The sequence below is a fragment of the Cnephaeus nilssonii genome (genome assembly GCF_951640355.1).
Source record: "Cnephaeus nilssonii genome assembly, chromosome: 9".
In the NCBI taxonomy this organism is placed as follows: domain Eukaryota; kingdom Metazoa; phylum Chordata; class Mammalia; order Chiroptera; family Vespertilionidae; genus Cnephaeus; species Cnephaeus nilssonii.
This window is the reverse complement of record NC_137080.1, coordinates 61400768-61421622: the sequence shown is the minus strand read 5'-3', so window position 1 is coordinate 61421622 and position 20855 is coordinate 61400768. Positions and strand designations below refer to the sequence as shown.

General features: G+C 40.6%; 1 protein-coding gene across 1 annotated transcript; it reads left to right on the top strand.

Annotated features, from left to right (window-relative positions):
* Window positions 1-9371: 9371 nt before the first annotated feature.
* On the top strand, window positions 9372-9932 carry BCL2L10 (BCL2 like 10; the record flags this gene model as incomplete). The annotated part of the gene is made up of 1 exon (XM_079781616.1): window positions 9372-9932. The coding sequence occupies one exon, from the start codon at window positions 9372-9374 to the stop codon at window positions 9930-9932; it is 561 nt and encodes a 186-aa protein (XP_079637742.1).
* Window positions 9933-20855: the final 10923 nt, after the last annotated feature.

Genomic DNA, 20855 nt, shown 5'->3' with positions numbered 1-20855 from the left:
CCTTCTGGTAACCATTCTTTGGTCTCTGTTTCTGTAACTCTGTTTTTGTTTTGTTTGTTTTGTATTTTTTTAAATTCTACATATAAGTGAAACCATATGGTATTTGTCTTTCTTTGGTTATGCCTTTCTCCATGTTTTAATTCACTATATTTTGCTTTTATATTATTAATTCAAATGTTAAATTTGGTAACATTTTTTTGCTTTTATGTTATTTTTTTTACTCATCAATTCAACAAATGCTATTTAAAATTCCCACTGTGTTCCAGGAACAGTTCTGGGCTTGTGGGGGTGAGGTGGGGCTAGAGAATTGAACAGGAGGACATTCCGTGTGTATTAGCACTTAAGAGTTTTCAGTTCTTACTTTTATTGTTAACTGCCTTAAAATATTTTGGAAGAATTTAAGTAAATATGTACCCCATCTCTCTCTGTTTTAGTGACACCTCCAGCTTTCACCCTCTCCTGCAAAAAATCTCTCCAGTGAGATCTCAACGTCTGCAGAGCATGTCAGATGATTGCTTCCAGGCATGTGCTCTCAAGCCTTGTGTCTTCTGTCACGTTTCCTTCTCTGGTCTCTTTTTCATATTGCTCTTTGGAGTCTCATGAAGGCGTCTCTGCTCTGGCTTCCTGTTCTTCACTTCGCCTGTCTCTAAACTACCCTGTACCAAGGCCACGCTGAACAAAAGTGGTCTGTCAACGTGGGTGGAATCTCTTTGCCTCTCTTCCCCTCCTCTTCACCTCATTCTGTCATGATAAACCCCCCAAATGTTGCCTTGCTTGCTCAGGGTTGTTCAGAGGTTTCTGTGAAAGAACCACGTCTTTAGTTTTTCTGTGCAGCTCACTTTCTGGGACTCTGACTTTTGCTTCTGGCTATCCAAGTCCCCGTGAACTCGTAGTCTCTCCTGGGTTTGTATTTTATGTGTTGTGTTCTCTACAATTAATTAAATGTGTTACATGAGTATATGCTGAAGTGGGATTTCAGAACTTTTCCTCTACTGTGGTCAAAAATCTTTCTATTAGCTTTATCCCCATTGGTCAGTACTTCTAATAGTTTGGGTGATGATATTTTCTATCACAGTTACTGAAACCATAGACTAGGAAAATTAACTTACGGTTTAGTGACTCACAGAAAAAAAACACACAGTCATCTTTCCCAAGCCCTTATTTGCAGCTCAGGAAGGCAACCCTTGATTTTTATTGATGAGCTGGCTTTTGTCGAATCTATATTATCCTCTGTGGTAATAATCATGACACCACAAGAAAAGGCAGTCAATACACTCTGTTTCTAATACACAGTCAGCAGGACAACTTATTGCCTGCAAGGAAGTTGAGAGGACTTGTAATGGTAGCATTTAGTACAGGGAATTAAGCATTATGCCAGGGAAGGGAGACGTGTTCAACTAACATAAGCAGGGAGGGAAAGAATCGTGCTTTATAGAAAGGGGCAGAGGCATTTCAAATGATGTTTTGGTTATCTTTTTGGTCACCTGCTTGGAGCTTCTAGGAGACTTGCCAGAAGCATTTTGCTAAATTATTTATTAATTTAATGTGAGCGGTGTAGCAAGATTGTGAATTCTGTAGCCAGATCAGAGTACAAATGATATTTGGGAGGGAAATAGGCTGAGGGGTAGCTATGTTTTAGGTAAAAAATCATCATGAACCATGAATGTAACAGCTCTTTCCAGGATTCTAAACAAAGCTTGACTTTGGAAATACCAAAGGGCCCGATGCTACTGCTATCAGTCAGGATAGCAGGCCCACTTTGAGTTTACGAGGGAGATTTATTTGAGAGGAACCCGACCATGCACTGTTGTTGGGGGGCTGGGAAGTGAAGGTCTGCACGGGAGGGTTAGAAAAGGAGTCACTAACCTCCTGGTGGACCAGCATGAGTGGACTGGCTGCAGGAAAACCTGCTAAGCAAGCGCATCCAGCTGCTGAAGTGAGACCGTGAAGGTGCAGCTCAGGGAGGGACTCATGGGAAGCACCTGCTGCTGTGTGATGACCACTTCCCTGCAGCTAAATGCTAGGCAACTAGTAGAACCAACATTGGGAGGACAAGCTGGATGTAGCATAGAGGATAGATGAGACTCACCAGGCACTTTGTCTGTTCATAACACTATCTTACCACCAAGACTTCTGAGGATCACAGCTCTCCTTTACTTCTGCTTTCCAGTCCTGTGCACATTCCTCTTCAGGCAAATTCTAACTCAGAAATATAGAGTAGGAAACACTATGAAACACAATTCCCAGCTTAATCAAGTCAACACAACAAAGTCCAGCAAACTCTTTCAACCATAAAAGATGCCTCAGCTCCGTTCAGAGGATGCAATGTAATGGGGAGAGTCCCAGTATTCACTTGCACACTCTAATCCCCACAAGTCCATGACTGGTTCACATCTAGTTCATGTATCTAGTTCATACCTAGTTCATTGTGCCCGGATTATAATGGTAATCTCTAGCACCTGTCTTCGTGTCTCTCTCAGAGTAGTTGCATAAATACACACTGAATGAAAAGGACTCATTCTGAGTCAGAAGCCCTGAGTTCAGTTCTGTTTCTGCCACTGGGTCAGTTATCTGTCTCTTGGCTCTCAGCTTCATTCTTGCCCTTTTATATTGTCCTCTGTATGCACATGGTTGGAGTTCTAAAAATCACATTTCCTAGAGACCCTTGACTTAGCCCAGTGGTCGGCAAGCTGCGGCTCGCGAGCTGTGGTTTGCCGCTCTGTTGACTAATGAGTTTGCCGACCATGGACCTAGACTCTCGATTCCAATAATTACAGGCTGTTGTTGTTCCTTGTGATTAAGCCCCTGTCCCAGTAGTCAGCAAACTCATTAGTCAACAGAGCGGCAAACCACGGCTCGTGAGCCGCATGTGGCTTGCGAGCCGCAGTTTGCCGACCACTGACTTAGCCAATGGAATAACATACATAGGTTTTAAGGTGGGAAAAAGACGCAAGCTGTATTTTTTTCTCTCCTGCATCTGACTTTAGCAGTTGTAGGAGCAATGCAACAACTACACTGAGTGGCCAGATTATTATGATCTCTGAATGCATAATAATCTGGCCACTCAGTGTATATCCTATATAATAAAAGGCTAATATGCAAATTGTCCCCTTGACCAGGAGTTTGACCAGCAGGCAGGCCAGCCAACCGCCCATGTCCCCTCCCCCTGGCCAGGCTGGCCGGACCCCACCCATGCGTGAATTCATGCACCAGGCCTCTAATTATGTATATACACTGAGTGGCCAGATTATTATGCGTTCAGAGATCATAATAATCTGGCCACTCAGTGTAAGTCATTTAACCGTGAAAGCAACCAACCCAGCAGCTTCAGCAGAACAGCTGGCTTCTGATTTCTGGTGAGGAGGCAAGTGGGTTCCTGTACTTTTGCTCAGTCATGCAGTGTCCATTGGTTTTGGATAGCAACACTTTCTTTTCTGTCCCTCCAGCTCTAGTGATGGTAGTGGCTCACTGCCAATGCTAATCATCTCTCCTTTTCTACTCCAGCCCTTCCAATGCTTTGGTAACCAATTCTTTGTATTAAATTACCTTCGACTGAGATAATGAATGTGGTTGCTGTTTCTCTGGATGGATATATACTGATGCACCTCCTACTACCTTTGAAACTTTGAGTGTTTGACTCTTCGCTACCTCAACTGGAAAATGATGGAGATAATCCTCATGCTACTCTAAACATCTAATGCAATAATGTTTGTATAGGTTCCCTGATTATTATAAACTAGAGGCCCGGTGCACGAAATTTGTGCACTGGGGTGTGTGTGTGTGTGTGTGTCCCTTAGCCCAACCTGCACCCTCTCCAATCTGGGACCCCTCAAGGGATGTCTGACTGCCCGTTTAGGCCCAATCCTACCGGGATCGGGCCTAAACAGGCAGTCAGACATCCCTCTCACAATCCAGGACTGCTGGCTCCCAACTGCTCGCCTGCCTGCCTTCCTGATTGCCCCTAGCCACTTCTGCCTGCCAGCCTGATCACCCCCTAACCACTCCCCTGCCAGCCTGATTGATGCCTAACTGCTCCCCTGCCAGCCTGATTGCCCCTAACTGCCCTCCCCTGTAGGCCTGGTCACTCCTAACTGCCTTCACCTGCAGGCCTGGTCACCCTTAACTGCCCTCCCTTGCAGGCCCGGGTCCCCCCCAACTGCTCTCCCCTGCAGGCCTGGGTCCCCCCCAACTGCCCTTCCCTGCAGGCCCGGTTGACCACAACTTCCCTCCTCTGCCGGTCTGGTCACCCCTAACTGCCCTCCCCTGCAGGCTTGATCGCCCCCAACTGCCCTCCCTTGCAGGCCTGGTCCCTCCCAACTTCCCTCCCCTGCTGGCCTGATCACCCACAACTGCCCTCCCTTGCAGGCCTGGTCCCTGCCCTCCCCTGCTGGCCTGATTGCCCACAACTGCCCTTCCTTGCAGGCCTGGTCCCTCCCAACTGCCCTCCCTGATAGCCATCTTGTGGCGGCCATCTTATGTCCACATGGGGGTAGCCATCTTTGACCACATGGGGGCCGCCATCTTGTGTGTTGGAGTGATGGTCAATTTGCATATTACTCTTTTATTAGATAGGATTATTTGCATGTATAAATTACTGTTAGATAACATTTTTTAATTTATTTTTTATTTTTTGTGTGGAGGGAAGGTACTATAGTGTTTGAATGCATGGTCTCTGCCTGGTTTCATACTCACTTAAGCTACCATTCAACTATTAGAGGTTAGGTGAATAGAGTAGTATACTTCTTCAAGCTTCCCTAGGTAAAATGCGGTAATAATAGCACTTATCTCATCTAATAGGGGGTTTTAAATGAGACACATTTAAATGAGACACATTTAAAACCCCCTATTAGATGAGATAAGTGCTATTATTACTGCATTTTACCTAGGGAAGCTTGAAGAAGTATATTCTCTTCACAAATAAAGAGAATAGCTCAGTGACTGGTACATTATAAAAGCCCAATGTTTTTATTATCACTCTGTGCAGTTGGTGGCAGTAGTGGGGTAGTAGTCTATGGGAGAGAGCCATACAATGGATCCAAGAGAGAATTAGTAACCAATCTGAACAAATGGTAAAAAACCAGATTAATGTAAAAGCAATTTACTTCTGTAATCTAATAGAAAAAACAGAAGTGAGTAAACTTGTATGGTTTTGAGAAAAGAAAAAAAATTAAAACCATTTCTTTAAATCCCAGAATATGAAAACATTGATTGTGTTTACCTTTATAAATAATTATAACTTCTTGATCATTGAAGGTGTATATATTAAGTGTTCATTGTAGATACATTTAAAAGTATACAAGCATAAAAATAAAAGAATAAAACATTCTAACTCTAGTACCTGGATATGATTATGCTAATATCTTATTATAGATCATTCTAATCCAGACCCTGTTTAGTGAAAGATACACACATGAGACAAGTGTATCTTTTTCCAGCAACTCTTGTTTTGGGTATTGTATGAAATATTTGTTGCCTTCAAAATAATTAGATAACTTAAGAAAAATGATCCAAGTGCCCACTGAAGGCATGGGTCTGTGTCTAACGTACAATCATGCCTTCAAATTAGGACCCATATTTAAAAAAATATATTTTATTGATGTTTTACAGAGAGGAAGGGAGAGGGATAGAGAGTTAGAAACATTGATGAGAGAGAAACATCGATCAGCTGCCTCCTGCACGCTCCCCTCTGGGTATGTGCCCGCAACCAAGGTACATGCCCTTGACCGGAATCGAACCTGGAACCCTTGAGTGTGCAGGCCGACGCTCTATCCACTGAGCCAAACCGGTTAGGGCAGGACCCATATTTTTAACCACTTTATCCAACTAGAATTAAAACAATTTAACATCAATGTTGAAATTTAATTCCTTGATGCTACATCTCTCTTCTGAGGCAGGGATAGCTAGCTGTTGCCGCGACCTGCACAGCGGGGTTCAGGATCTGCAGGAGGGGCCGACGCACAAATGAAAATGCTAGACAAAAATATGAATTATTAAGGGGTGGGGGCCAGGTGGAGTCTCTTTCTTGAAGAGGCACACTGAGTTGTGGTCTTGTCCGCTTTTATTCAGTTTTAGATACACATCTTGCCCTCAGTAAAGCATGGCAGGCACGCAGCAGACAGACTGTCTCAAAGGTCAGTAAAGATCAGTAAGGTCCAGTAAACATTTACTTGGAGGCTATCAGGTCAGGAAATTGCTTCGAACCACCGCAATCTCCACATGAACAATTGGTGCCTAGCCTAGCGTAAGCCCTTCTAACGCTCAAGGTCCATGGGCCTCCCGCGTTCCTCGGTGCACGTTCATGATAGTGCTGGTATGTGGAGGCTTCCGGCAAGTTGTCTAACCAAAGAGTCCTACCTCTGGTGACAGCAGGAAGCAGCTGCCCAGGCCTGGGCTGCATTTCTCAGTCCCTCTTTCATCTAAAGTAGAATCAACTATATGTCTGGTTCTTACCAATCATAGATATCTGTTGCTTTTAGTTTAATGAATTGTTGCTTAACAATCTAAAGATTGTTTGCTTTCTCCATTTTTTCTCTTCTGTCTGGACCCTAGGGGATGGTGGAGCCATAGATAGAAGGTGACTAAGTCCCTGAATCACTGTATGGAGGAAAGTTTTGTCAGACCAGTAAAACATGCATTAGACTGATATAAGTAAGAAATAAATTTCAGTTGGATTAAGTCACTGAAATTAGCATTATCTTAATAAACATCTCATGCCTACATTGCATGTTCTTTGTTCATCCTCTTCCTTCTCTTCAATTTCTCCCTTGTATTTGTTGATCTTTATATTTTCCATAGCTCCTAGCACACAGTGCCTTCTATATAGTAGGCACTTAATTGTTGTTAATTAAAATTAGACATATTTCCTGGACTAATATAAATCCTTAAAATGAGCTTGAAACAGTTTCAAGGCAGAATATGGAAAAATGCAATATTCTTATGATATAGTACAGACTGGGTAGAAGAAAACTTTTATTATAACTAGAAAAAAAATTCATATAATAATAAGCTCAAATGAAAGATTTATTTTCCATTTCTAGGAGGCAGTTAAAATAAAAGACTGAGAAAGATGGCATTTTCCTATGGCAGGGCAGGCCTTAAATAAAATTGAGATAGCTTTCTCATCTCTTTTCATTATCTTTCTTACTGACCCCTTTCTTTCTTGTATTTCTCCAAACTTTTTATGTCCTTGTAAAAGAGAAGAACATTAGAGAGCTCTCTTCAATTAACCCAATGCATTTGACAACCATCTTCCCAAGGGCCTGTTCCTGCATTTGATAGACACACTATGTGATGAACATTTCTGACCTTGGGGTAAGGCAATGTCCTGCCTGGCCTATGAGGGGGCATTTTTCAGCTGATGGGCCTGCTGGCATCTCCCCTATGAATATGTAAATATTTCACTCCCAGACATGAAAGATCCCATCTAACTCAATCATGCTTCAGATCTCAGAGTGGGGCTTCTGTCTGAATTACTTGTTATTTTAAAACTGACCCTCAACAAGAGGAGAAATTGTGTGTTTTGTTTTGCTTTCTTAAATAGCTTTTAGTTCTAATATTAGAGGCCCAGGTGCATGAATTCATGCCCAGGTGAGGTCCCTTGGCCTGGCTGGAGATTGGGGCCGATGGGGGAGGGAGGGAGGGCTGGCCAGCTGCGGGGAGGGGCCGCTGGAGGTTGGCCGGCCTCAGGAGGTTGGCTGTGGGAGCACACTGACCACCAGGAGGCAGCTCCTGCATTGAGTGTCTGCCCCCTGGTGGTCAATGTGCGTCATAGCAACCCATCGACTGGTCGTTTGGTCAATTGGTCGCTTAGGCTTTATATATATATAGATTTAATTCATTAATGACTACAAATAAAATATATTTATTTTTTATTATGCAAAAAACTAAAGAGTTGCTGGATTGGGTTGATAACATGAGTATTGCTAGAAACCACAACCAATTTGTCTGGCTTCATGGAATGTTTTATTATATGATAATCATCTAAACAGCACTTTAAAACATTTAGACTCAGGATCACCCCTGAACCCTTGCCTGCTGAATCAAGTTCTGCAGAGTCAAAGGAGCTTGAAAATGATGGCTAATTATGCCTTCTGTAACAACTGCAAGTTTCCTTTGTGCATCTTTGCCTGTGTAATGGTTTTGCTAAGGTGATGAAAAGTTCAGGATATGACAACCAGGTGTACAGCTAGATGCCTAAGACAGAAAGCCAAAGGCTGATTCCTGTGTGCAGGGAACTCTGAGCAATTGCATAGAGCCAGGAAGACTATGTTGTAAATAAGGTGTCTAATAGTTTTATAATAATTGACTATCTTGAGGCATGACAGCATGTGTATATTTGTTTTTTAGGTCATGCATCATGCCTTCTTCAACTTTCTGTCACCAGTATTCAGTAGAAAATGTAGAAAATAGTAGGGTTTCTTTCAAATGTCTGCTACATAAACAACTTGGATTCAGAAATCTTGGGTTTCAGTTTCTGTGTATTGCTGATTACTTGTGTTTCATTTATTCATTACATGATTTTTTTCTTTCACTCTACCACCATACATAGAGGACCCATCCTGTATCGGATATTGTGCAATATGCTGCTAAAATAGAGCTGAATGAGAAATAGTTATTGTTGCTCTCTCAGCATCCAAATGGAGGGGCAGGAGGCAGGCCAAGCTTGGTGCCATGTGATGAAATTTGTGAAAGAGTGAGTACAGAGGAGGCAGCCTGTTTCTGGAGAAGGTGAATAAGGAACAGTCCAGGATGGTTTCTTTTAGGAGAGGTGCTGCTTGAATTGAGCCTTGATAAATCAGTAGAAGTCAGTCAGGTGGACAGGAGTTAGACCAGAGGGAAGGTGCTCTAATGAAGGAACAACCTATGCAAGGGAATGGGGTTGGTGGATACCAGGAAAGGAATGTGATGTTTTAAAAGGTACGTGTGGGACCACTGCAGGGGTTACCAGGAGACAGATCATGACCTTTTATGCCATGCTAAAGAAACTGAACTCTCTCCTAAAGCTGAAAGGTGGGACGTGACATGGTGGAATTTATAAATTACTTAACCTCATAAGACTTTTTTTTTATTCATAAAATACAGAAAGTATTAGTTATCTCTCTGAAGGTTACTGGGAAGATTGGATAAGATGATATGCTCGAGAATATCCTATAGCGCATGACAGAGATGGTAACCAGTATTACTCATGCTGTTCATGGAGGACTTGTTTGTCTGAGTCCTCTGTGTGGATTGCCATTTAGTTCTCACAGCAATGCTCTTGACCATGAATCTGTAAGTGGGACACTTGCTTTGAGTTGTTTCCTAGTAATGAGGGTAGATTTGACTTGATTTATTTTCATTTTAAAAATTCATCTCCCCTGAGAGGCCAGGCCATGGAGGACGACGCGTTGAGGTTGCGCACCCGCCGGCTGCTGACCGAGTTCCTGGAGCACTGTGCCCGAAGGCGCAGCAGCGCCCCGCGGCCGCCCGCCACGCCCGAGGCCGCCGTGATGCGCTCCCTGGCCGCTCATTCATGGCTGGGTACCCCGCACTCCTGGACCCGCCGGCAGAGGAACCGCATCGAGCAGATGGTGGACCAGATAGAGTGGCTCGTTCCCGACGGCACAGACCCCACCTGGTTCAGCGTGTTGGCGCTCGTGTCTTTCGCGGGGGCCCTGCTGGAGAGGCCGCCGCCAGGCCACGCGCGGGCGCGGAGGGAGTGGGATGCCACCGCTGACCAGGACTGCCAGCGCCTGGTGACCTTCCTGTGCGGCTGGCTCACGGGGAAGCACCGCTCCTGGATGGAGGCGCAAGGTGGCTGGGATGGCTTTTGTCGCAGCTTCATGCCTGCACCTCCAGCTTGGGGCAGACTGCTGGCTCCACTGCTGATGTCATGCCTTATACTCGTAATCTTAGTCTGCTTGTGGGTGAAATCATGGTCGCAAAATTTTTAACCAGTTTCTACCTGCCTACCTGTGACCAGCCAAGTGGATTTGAGATGTGAAAAAAAAGAGTTAAGCACCTTCTGAGGCATTTTTACCTGCATCCCTGTAAGGACTCCTCTGGTGATAATTCAGCCAGTGTTTTAACTCCTGACAAATACTTAAAGGTGTGTGAGGACAAAGGCACCTGAGTGGCTCTTCTCTGATTGGGGAAAATGGGAATGCAAAGGCTTATTGCTCCAGAGACTTATAAAAGAAACGGCATTTCATCAAATGGGAAACCCGGTGCTTGCTTGCTACATTTAGATAAATATGAATATGAGACTCTCATCTCTCCACAATTTCATGTGCTACTGCTGGTCAGTTTATCAAGGCAATGGGTCAGGGGTGAAATGGTGGAATGATATCGGAAGTGTTCCAAGTACCACCCTAACGGAGAATGCAGTACTAACCCTTTATAAGGAATTATTTCTAAAGCCTTTGAAATTGAATTTTTGTGTCTTAGAGTTAAGAATTTATATTAATGACTTCAATAAATTGTTAAATGTCTTCAAAGTTTTAATAAATTTATGCATCTTTTAAAAAACTTCGTTTCTTCTGACCGTTGTTTTAGAAGGCATGTGAGTGAACCAGAGTAAAGAAGGAAGAAGTGGTTTATTTTACTTTTTTCTCCTCCAGAATCACCACAGTTAGCTGTCCAAATAGGCTACCTGGCCCCTGTTTTTTTTTTTTTTTTTTTTTAAAGATAGCCTATGAACCAAGTTATTTTGTGGAGAGCATAAAGAAATAAGTAGTATTAACCAATCTCTTCTCTTCTCTCTCTCCTGTCTCAAGACAAGACTCTCTCACAGTGTATGTCTGCTTTCTTGCATCATGATGAAGCTGTGAGGAGGGGGTCCCTGCTCAGGCTCCTGTTCATAGATGGTTTCCAAGGTTCAGCAGGAAGGATATGTTAATTAATGCACTCAGCACGGTTAGCATTAGAATAAAGGAATCGAGAAAAAAGCAAGCTAGTGCAAAGGGTTAAATAAGGCAAATTTTATTCCTGGGCTATGTCCTGTAATAGTGTTGCCTGCCTATTAATCAGAAGATCTCCTCATTGTCTTATCTTCCCAAAGATTAATCTATTAAAAGTGGTTATTATCACCATTTTATTATTTTTTTTGTACTAGTTCTGAGAAGTGAAGTATAAATATTTTTGGTTCATTTTTTTTGTTGTGTGAAGGGAGACAAAGGTTAGTAAATTAGAATCCAAAAGCAAACTATTTTCTAAGTAGTTACTATTGTTTAGGAACTATATATCTATCTGATACAAATGTTTATTCAGGGTGAAACTTATTAACACTTTGGGAATCAAACTTTTAATCTTAGCTCCAATAGCATAAAACAAAAACAGTAACACAAAGTGCTTTCAAAACCTGGATTAATGAATCAGTTAATTTAGAAAAAAAGAAAATAATGTTGAAGCCAAATTATCTTTTATCATAGAAAATCTATTCAGAGTTCCTGGACCTCTATAATAAAGAACATGCTACCTAACTTAATTCATTAAAAAATTATGGTCAATTAACTTGCATTGTATTCTGAATGATAATTATTTGTCGATGACATCCATTGTCTATGTACAGTCTGTGAAAGGACATAATGATTTTAAAGCAAAGCTATAAATTTAGTTGCATTTAGCATAAATAAGTGACAACTCAAAAGATCCTACATACAGTGGTTCTCGGATACAAATTTTTCATGATAAAATTACATTTTTAATAAAAGCTATTATTTGTGGTAGTTTTCTGTATACAGAAATTAGGAAGTAGGGTGTACTCTGCATTTTACTGCTATGTGTCTAGGTAGGTATTAAATTGCTCATGCTCACTTAATGTCTAGACTTTATTTGTTCAATTGTAAATACAGACTTCTATGGTGCTTTTTCATTTCCAGCAGTATAATGAACTTTGATTATATTTCTTTTACTGTGTCCATTGAAATGTTTACAATTTCAAGGTAATAGAATTAACAATAACTTTCTTTGTTACTTTTCTGTAGTTAAAAGCAGATATCCACTGTGCATGCTTTGAAATTTCTCACCCAAGGTTTTGAAAAAGAAGCTGCTTAATGGAGGTTATAAATTTGCATATGACAGTATAAAGTAAACTTTTGATGAAGAGACATGGATGGCACATGAAAGTCTAGTAAAGGACTGACTTCATCACTTCATCTAGAGACCTCATTGAACAAGAGTATTCTTCAAACCATGAATAATCATGTAGACCATTTATCTTAGCAATGCCACAGGGAAACAAAAAGTAAAGCAACAATGTCTTTTGAAGTCTGGCCCATTTGATAGGAACCACTGATCTGTTTATGACACATAGCCTCCGTGCAAATGTGTGTCCAACAATGTTTCAACACTTCACCGACAGCTAATTTGCAGCAAAAATATAAACTTGCAGATTGTATTAATAGGTGAGTTTTTGAAGGTGAACAAGCAAAGCAGCACTTAGTATTTATATGTTAAATTTGTAGTTATGTGATTTTTTCCCCCTCACTTTGAGTACTATAGACAGTAAAGTTCTATTCCGGATAACCTTTCCTGAAAATCCAGCACACTTCTCTGAAACTTACCTTAACACTCTTTGTCAAGTTGATACAAACATTTTATTTTAATATTAGACCTAGTGAGGAATTCAGAAAAGTGAACCAATTAAAAATCAGAACTTGTGCCCTGACCGGTTTGGCTCAGTGGATGGAGTGTCGGCCTGCGGACTCAAGGGTCCCGGGTTCGATTCCGGTTGGGGCATGTGCCTTGGTTGCGGGCACATACCCAGTGGGGAGTGTGCAGGAGGCAGCTGATTGATGTTTCTCTCTCATCGATGTTTCTAACTCTCTGTCCCTCTCCCTTCCTCTCTGTAAAAAATCAATAAAATATATTTTTTAAAAAAATCAGAACTTGTATTTTGGTTATTAGGAAGTGCATATTTGAGGTCAAGGGCCACAGATAAAAACTTTGTAAAATCTCGTTTGAGATTTTGGAATTTCACAGTCATTTTGGCTTCATGTAGATACATGAAAACCATTGCAAAATAGAAAGATAAGAAAATAGTTTGATTTTTAAATAGGCTGAAAATATGGAACACAGCTAAAAAAATTCTTGCTTAGAAATTAAAATCTAAGGTGTCTTACTGGCCTTTTTGGTTAGAATTCAAGTCACTTGTGTAATGTGACAACTGATTCATTTAAATTATGATCAGAAGGAATATAAAGGCAGATTGATAATAAGAAAATTTTCTTTTTTTGGGAACCGTTTAAAGTTCTATAGAAACTTGAACACTTTGCTTTTGGATGAGTGGATGATTCTGCGTGATATCTGAAATGATGGTGATAAAACAGGCATATTACTTACTTTTCTGACTTTCTGTGGTTGATGGCTTGAATTTTCTGAGCTGTGAAGGGTGGATAAGTAAATGTTCTTGTGTTTTGGAGTATGTGTAACTGGTGGAGCATACCTACACAGAAATTTGTCCGGGTAGGCAGAGTTCCCATACTGGGGCTCAGGGCCTGCTTTGTCTACTCTGTTGGCTTATTAGGTTTCTTTACTGCAAGAGTCAGGAAAGATCTCTTTGTCTTAGTTCTGCCTGTGACTAAATGGAGGGATGTTTTTAGCTGAGAAGTTTGTGGGAACAAGAGAAAAGCCTGGTGGAGAATGCCTGAATCCTAACTGTAGGATGAGAACCCTGTTTATGTACTTAATTTAAGACAACTTTTCCACTTCAGTGTGATTCCATGCCTCCTTTCCCAAAGAACTGTTAACAACCAAAAACCCACCAGCTTTTAGCTAATTTATTCAAGTTTGTCTCTGAATATTTTTTTTTCCTTCACTGCCAGGATTTCTGAAATTTTCCTGTGTTCCATGCAATTTCTGACACATGCCATTCCAAACATACCACTTATATCATAGATCTTCTGGGGAAGTTATGAAAAATGTCATATATATATATATATATATATATATATATATATGACAAAGTTATGAAAAATGTCATATATATATATATATATATATATATGACAAAGTAAATAGAAGGGCAGCTTTCAATAGCAAATGAATGAGACAGTAGTAATTCAAACTGTAGTATGGAAGTATACTTAATGCATACTTGAATGTTGTGTATAAATAATTTTTAAAAAATATGTTTTTCTTGATTTCAGACAGAGGAAGGGAGAGGGAGAGAGAGAAAAAACATCAATGAGGAGAGAGAGTCATTGATTGGCTGCCTCTTGCATGCTCCCTACTGGGGATCGAGCAGCAACCTGGGCATGTACCCTGACCAGGAATCGAACCTTGACCTACTGGTTAATGAGTCGATGCTCAACCAATTGAGCCACACTGGCCAGGGCGTGTATAAATAATTTTAACTTTGCAGTCCAGGTTCCAGGTTTTTAAAAAATAGATCTGCGTATATAAGACACTTGTGATTATTTTAAGAGTGGTAAAGCCAATGTCAAGCTACTTATATCTGAGTACCATTACAAATATAGGAAGTTAACTAACAAAATAGTAATCTTCAAAGTTCTTCTCTTTGTCTCATGCGCACACCTTTGTAATCTCACTCCATTTGCTAATTTTCCTTCCTGTAGTACTCTTGAGTTCCCTATGCATTTTACCCATCTCTTTTATCTGAGCCTTCTCATACATTGCCATTCTCTTCTTGGAAAAAAATCAGTACAGAGATTTCACAGATAATCAGCTATTGCCACAATCACAATGATAGCAATAATGCCCATTCTTATGCCCTGCATTGAAAATTCAGGTGCTTTTTCATGGACATAATGAATTGAAGTTTAACTGGGGCTTAAATATCTCATAGTTTACTTTAAATACCTTGTCTTTATTTGTGGTGTTTGTAAGGAGGCATTTTCTAAAATGTCTACCATAAGTTACTATGGCCTTTTTCTTTCTTTCTTGACTAAAGCAGTATTTTAGAAACATTTTTCACTGTGATTCACACCGAGAAACACATTTTACATTATAATTCATTACAAATATATGTACATATATTAATGAAACAAAAGCGAGTTAATGAGACAGTATTCATCATTGTGATGCACATGTACTCACTCATTTTTCTATTCTTGTCTCTTCTATTTTATTAAGAACCATGGTTTGATTTCATGACCTGCTTTATAGAGCAGAAGCCTTAAGTAACAAGCAAGTGCTTAGAAACACATCTTTGCCTGCCCTCTGAGTGCGCTACACCCGTGAGCTCTGCTCTTTTCACCTGTCTCAATGAGAGGAGTCCTCGAGTTCCTTCCTTTTGGCAGCAAGGGTGACTTCAGAGTTGGGTCTAGGTTGACCGGTTTTACTCTTGGCTAGAACCACAGACATCATGACACCTGCTATAAGATTTGCCAAGTATCCCTCCGTGGAAATGCTATAATATTCTCAGCAGCTCCATGTTCACTTTGAACCATTTCACCCATCCATTGTTGTATGGACCCTACATGGACTCCGTGACATATTGTCCCCTTTTCTGACAGTGGTCCTACTATCCTCATGTTGAGTCAGGGATGTGGATGGGGCAAAGTAGGCTAAGATGCTCCAGATTCCATTCTGACTTTAAAATTATAAGCCATGATAGATGATGCCAGGGAGAACACATCCTCCCCCCTCAGATTTATTGATATATTATTGGCATATAATGTCATACGTAATAAAGCTTTATGATGGTTTGATACATGTATATATTATTAAATTATTGCAATAATAAGGTTAATACCCTTATCTCCTCACATAATTATCATTTTTGTTTTGTGTTGATAACCCTTAAAATTTACTCTCATCTTTCAAGTATATAATACATTATTGTTAATTACAATCATCATGCTGCACATCAGATCCTCAGAATGTATTAACTTTATAGCTAGAAGTTTGCACCCTTTGACCAACATTTCTTCATTTCCTTTACCCTCAACCACTGACAACCACCATTCTCTCTATTTCTACGAATTTGGCTTTTTTAGATTCTGCATGTAAGTGAGATCACACAGTGTATGTCTTTCTCTGTCATTTTTCACTAGCATACTGCCTTCAAGATTCATCCATGTTGTACAAATGGCAGGATTTCCTTCTTTACACACACACACACACACACACACACACACACACACACACACAGGATATATGTGATAAATATGATACACTGTATTTGCTTTATCAATTCATCTGTTGCTAGACCCTTAGGCTGTTTTCGTGTCTTGGCTATTGTAAATAATGCTGCAGTGAACAAGGGGATGGGATGCAGATTTCTCTTCATGACAGTGATTTCATTTCCTTTAGATATACAGCCAGTTATGGGATTGCTGGATCATATGGTAGTTCAATTTTTATTTTACTGTTTTCTGAAGTGGCTGTACAAATTTACATTCCCACCAATAGTTCCTTATATATCTTGAAAAATAAAACAAAAACAACCCTTACCATATAAATGGTTTGCAAATATTTTCTCCCATTCTGTAGATTTCCTTTTCAATTTGCTGGTTGTTTCTTTTACTGTGTAAAAGATTTTTAATTTGATATAGTTCTACTTGTTTATTTTTGTTGCTTGCACTTTTGGTGTAAGGATATATATATATATATATATATATATATATATATATATATATATATATATATGTGTGTGTGTGTGTATGTATGTATATATATATAAAATAAAGAGGGAATATGCTAATTGACCCTCATGCCATCACAAAGATGGCAGTACCCACAGCCAATAAGGAGGGAATATGCTAATTGACTGCATGCCCTCAAAGATGGCAGTGCCCACAGCCACAAGATGTAGGTGCCCAGTCCCCTCAGCCCCACCAGGGCGGCCGCACGCCTGCATCCGGAGTCTCCCAGTCCCCTCAGCCCCCCAGCTGCCAAGGGCCAGCCCGAGGTGCAGGCAAGCCTTGGATGGCTGCTGCCCAGCCACCCAGAGCCGCCCGAGATGCAGGTAACCAGGGCCAGCCAAGGCTTGCACTGCCAGCAGTGACAGCAGCAGAGGTGTGATGTGGGCATTGCCTTCCCCTGATCGCTGGGTTGCCTCCCGCCCCTGAGGGCTCCCAGACTGTGAGAGGGGCAGGCCAGCTGAGGAACCCCGCCTCCAGTGCATGAATTTGCATGCACAGGGCCTCTAGTATGTGTGTGTGTGTGTGTGTGTGTGTGTGTGTGTGTGTGTGTATCATTGCCAAAACCATTATTAAGGAGTATTACCCCTGTGTTTTTTTTTCTAGTAGATTTACAGTTTGGGGTCTAATGTTTAAGTCTTTAACCCATTTGAGTTAATTTTTGTGAGTGATGTAAGATAGTATAGTGGTCCAACTTCATTCTTTTGCATGTGAACATCCAGTTTTCCTAATACTATTTTTTTTGAAGAGACTGTTGGTGCTGGGAAATAGCAAAGAGAACTTTGAAAGACTACAAAAAAAGACCAGCGTGGTTGGAGCATGTAAAATGAGGAGTAAGCGTCAGATGAAATTAGGGATAGAGGCCAGGGTAATAATGCAGTGACAGACTATGTTGGGAATTCTGGTCTTTACTCGCAGTGATGGAAATCATGGAGAGTTTTTAGAGCATGAAGCTGGAGTCAGAGGGCGATATCACCAGTTTTGCATGAAACGTCAGTTGGCTTACAGTGTGTAAACTGTTGGAGGAGCCCAGAGTATGTGGTAGTAAACCATGCCGAGGTGATTTCCATAATCCAGGCAAGCTGTGATGACACAGGATTAGGGAGGGGGTGGTAAAGATAAAAGAAATGGATGAATTGACAGATTTAAAAAATAGATATCATCATTATTATAAATTCCTCTGTTTTGTTTTTTTGTTTTTTTCCTGGAAAGGCCTGTTAATGTCTTTGGTGGGAAAATTCTCACAATATAAGGCAATGTTTAGGATTAGCCCAATAATTGTGCTTAAGACAACTAAAGTAAGTATTTACAGTATAGAAACTGACCCTCATTTTGCTATAAATTCTTTTTCTCCATCTGTCTGACATATTCATTTTGAGAGGTTTTATTTTTCATCATTTTCTGTTAGACCTGACCAATTACATGCAGAATAACTCCAGCATATCATGGAAAATCCAAAGTTTATTGACAAGTTGAATGCCAGTTTTATGACACAGTCAACTTGCAGGAGGAAGAGAAGCCTAGTGGTTAAAACTAAGAAAGATGTATGGTTGGGGGCAGAGAGACCTGTGGTGGACCCAAAACCCAACTAAATATTTCTATGAGAACTTAGAGGAACATAAGCTTTTTGACCCTCCAGCTTATAACTGGTAAACATAGAAATAATAATAGTTACCTTTCAGGGCTGTTACATGGATTAAGTGAAATAATGTATATAAAATACCTGGTTTAGCTTGCATAGATTATTATTACCTCTGGTGCCTGGAAATATGGGATGCCTTGGGAAAAGTGCCTCAATATTTTGGGGAACATACAGGTGCTATAACAGTCGAGTCTATTCAAATACCTTGATAACTGTTTTTGAAAACTTTTGGAAGGTGTGAAAATTGTACATACACAATCTTATATTGCCCAATAGTACAAAGATCATAGACACTGGAGTGTTTTTTTTCTATTGTGGTATACCCATGATATTTATAATTTTGAGGCATAGAAAAAAATTGCATGAGAGAGGTTATCTATTAAAAAGTGAAAGAACAAAATAAAAAGATGCCATGTAATTACAATTTTAACACTAGTAGAACCTAGAGAAAGAGAATAGCAAACGGTGGAGTTATGAGAGCTTACCTATGGGTTAACAGTGTGGTAGTATTAACCAGGGGAAAAAGAACTCAAGACAAGAACATGGCTCTAATATTCTGTGGCAGTTAATATGCAGTTCCTATATTTGTTCAGTACTTTAATTTTATTGTAAGGGGTTATTGCTTAATTGATGTGATCCATCAACCAGGGCTAGAAAAGGGTTTTGCTAGGCATGCAATTCCTTTGGGTTGGTATTTCTTATAGGGACATTTGGTCATATTGCGTTAACTAAAATTATTTATAGTTCTGGTGATTAAAATTGGTATATTTAGATCAATCAATGCTTTTTCCCAAGAATGATGCTGTAATTGCTTTGTGGCGAATCAAAGGAAGCCAGATGGAAACAGGAAGTGGGCAGATGAATCATCACATGGACAGACTCGGATCGTGGCCCAAGACTCACTGTGACCAAGTGGATGGGCTCTAGTTAAAGGCTGTCAACCCAGACTGCCTCTGGGTGGAATTACTTAGTCTGGGGAAGGACACTCATTACCTGTGAGCCACTGATATTAAACTGCAAACTACTCTAGCCATTTAGGCAAAAACTGGAGTTTAGGAATACATAGGTTGTAAAGAAAGCATTGGAGCTGGACCATTGTGGCTTAGTTGGTTGAGCAGCGTGCCATGCACCAAGAGGTCATGGGTTCAATTCCCAGTTAGGGCTCATACCTGGGTTGCAGGCTTGATACCTAGTAGGGGGCGTTCAGTAGGCAGCCAATCATGATCATGTTTCTATCTCTTTCCTTCTCCCTTCTATCTAAAAAACAAAATAAAATAAATCAATGAAAAAAATATATACACTAGTATATATCTATATGTATAAAAGCCTAAGCAACTGTCCGACTGGTAGCTATGATGCACACTGACCACCAGGGGGAAGACGCTCAACGCAGGAGCTGCCGAGCTGCAGTGACTTGGCAGCTGCAGTTTTCGGGTGATAAGCCTGATTCCGGGGTGTGTCACCTAAGAAACACCCTCTTGCAATCCGGAACCCCTTGAGGAAGTCACTGAGCTGGTTTTGGCCTGATCCCCGCAGGCCAAGCTGAGGGACCCCACCAGTGCACGAATCCGTGCACTGGGCCTCTAGTACACACACACACACACACACACACACACACACACACACACACATAGTCAGTACAACTTTTACTTAAACAAAAACACTGTTTAAATCTCATTTCTTTTCAGAACTTTTCCTGACCCGCACAGACAAATGTGATCACACCTGATTCTCCTGTTGTTTTTTAATACTGTACCCCTCCCTTCTTTAAGAACTAATCTACAGTGTCATATTGCAATTCAATGATCTATTTATATGTTCTGTTTCAGACTATGAGAAATCTAGGCTCTGGTGATGGTGGGGTTATCCCATAGGACTCTATAGAAGCTAACTAATTAGGCTGAACTGCATAGTAAGAATCATGGTATACTAGAATTGAAAAGGACTTGAGTTGGAGCAATGAGAAAACTTGGGTCTAGGCAGGCTGAGGGCCAATTATAAATTTTCTTCTGGCGTTAGATTTATGTTCCTTATAATTTGTGATTTGTCCTAAAATTATCACGATTTTTCTAAATATTGATATGAGGAAATAACCAAAACACATGTTGGTTGGTATATGTGACTGACTTTTAAACTTTAACAATTTGATCCAACAAAAATGATGGGTACATAATCAAATGTGAATAATTAAAATGTGGCTATGGATCCATCCAGAGAGATTTTGCTTAACGAATATCTGTGGGGTTTCCAGACAGTAAACAGGAACTTAGGATGTGCTGAGCAGGGAGCTGTGACGTGGGAACTGCAGGTGTTTATATGATGGAGGCTGCTGCATGTAGACTGAGGGATCAGGGTAGGCTTCCCCCTGAGGGAATAAAGAACCTAAAGATGATCTTCAGGTAAGACTTGGTGGTGTGGCACAGGAAAAGTGATAGGAGGACATCTATCTCTCTGATAACACTGTATCATATATTTTTGTTTAAATTTGTAGTTGGTATACATTCTGTTGAAGTTATTCTGTTTTTTTAAACTTAAAAACGATTTTTATTGATTTCAGAGAGGAAGGGAGAGGGAGAGAGAGGGAGAGAGAAACATCAGTGATGAGAAAGAATCATTGATTGGCAGCCTCC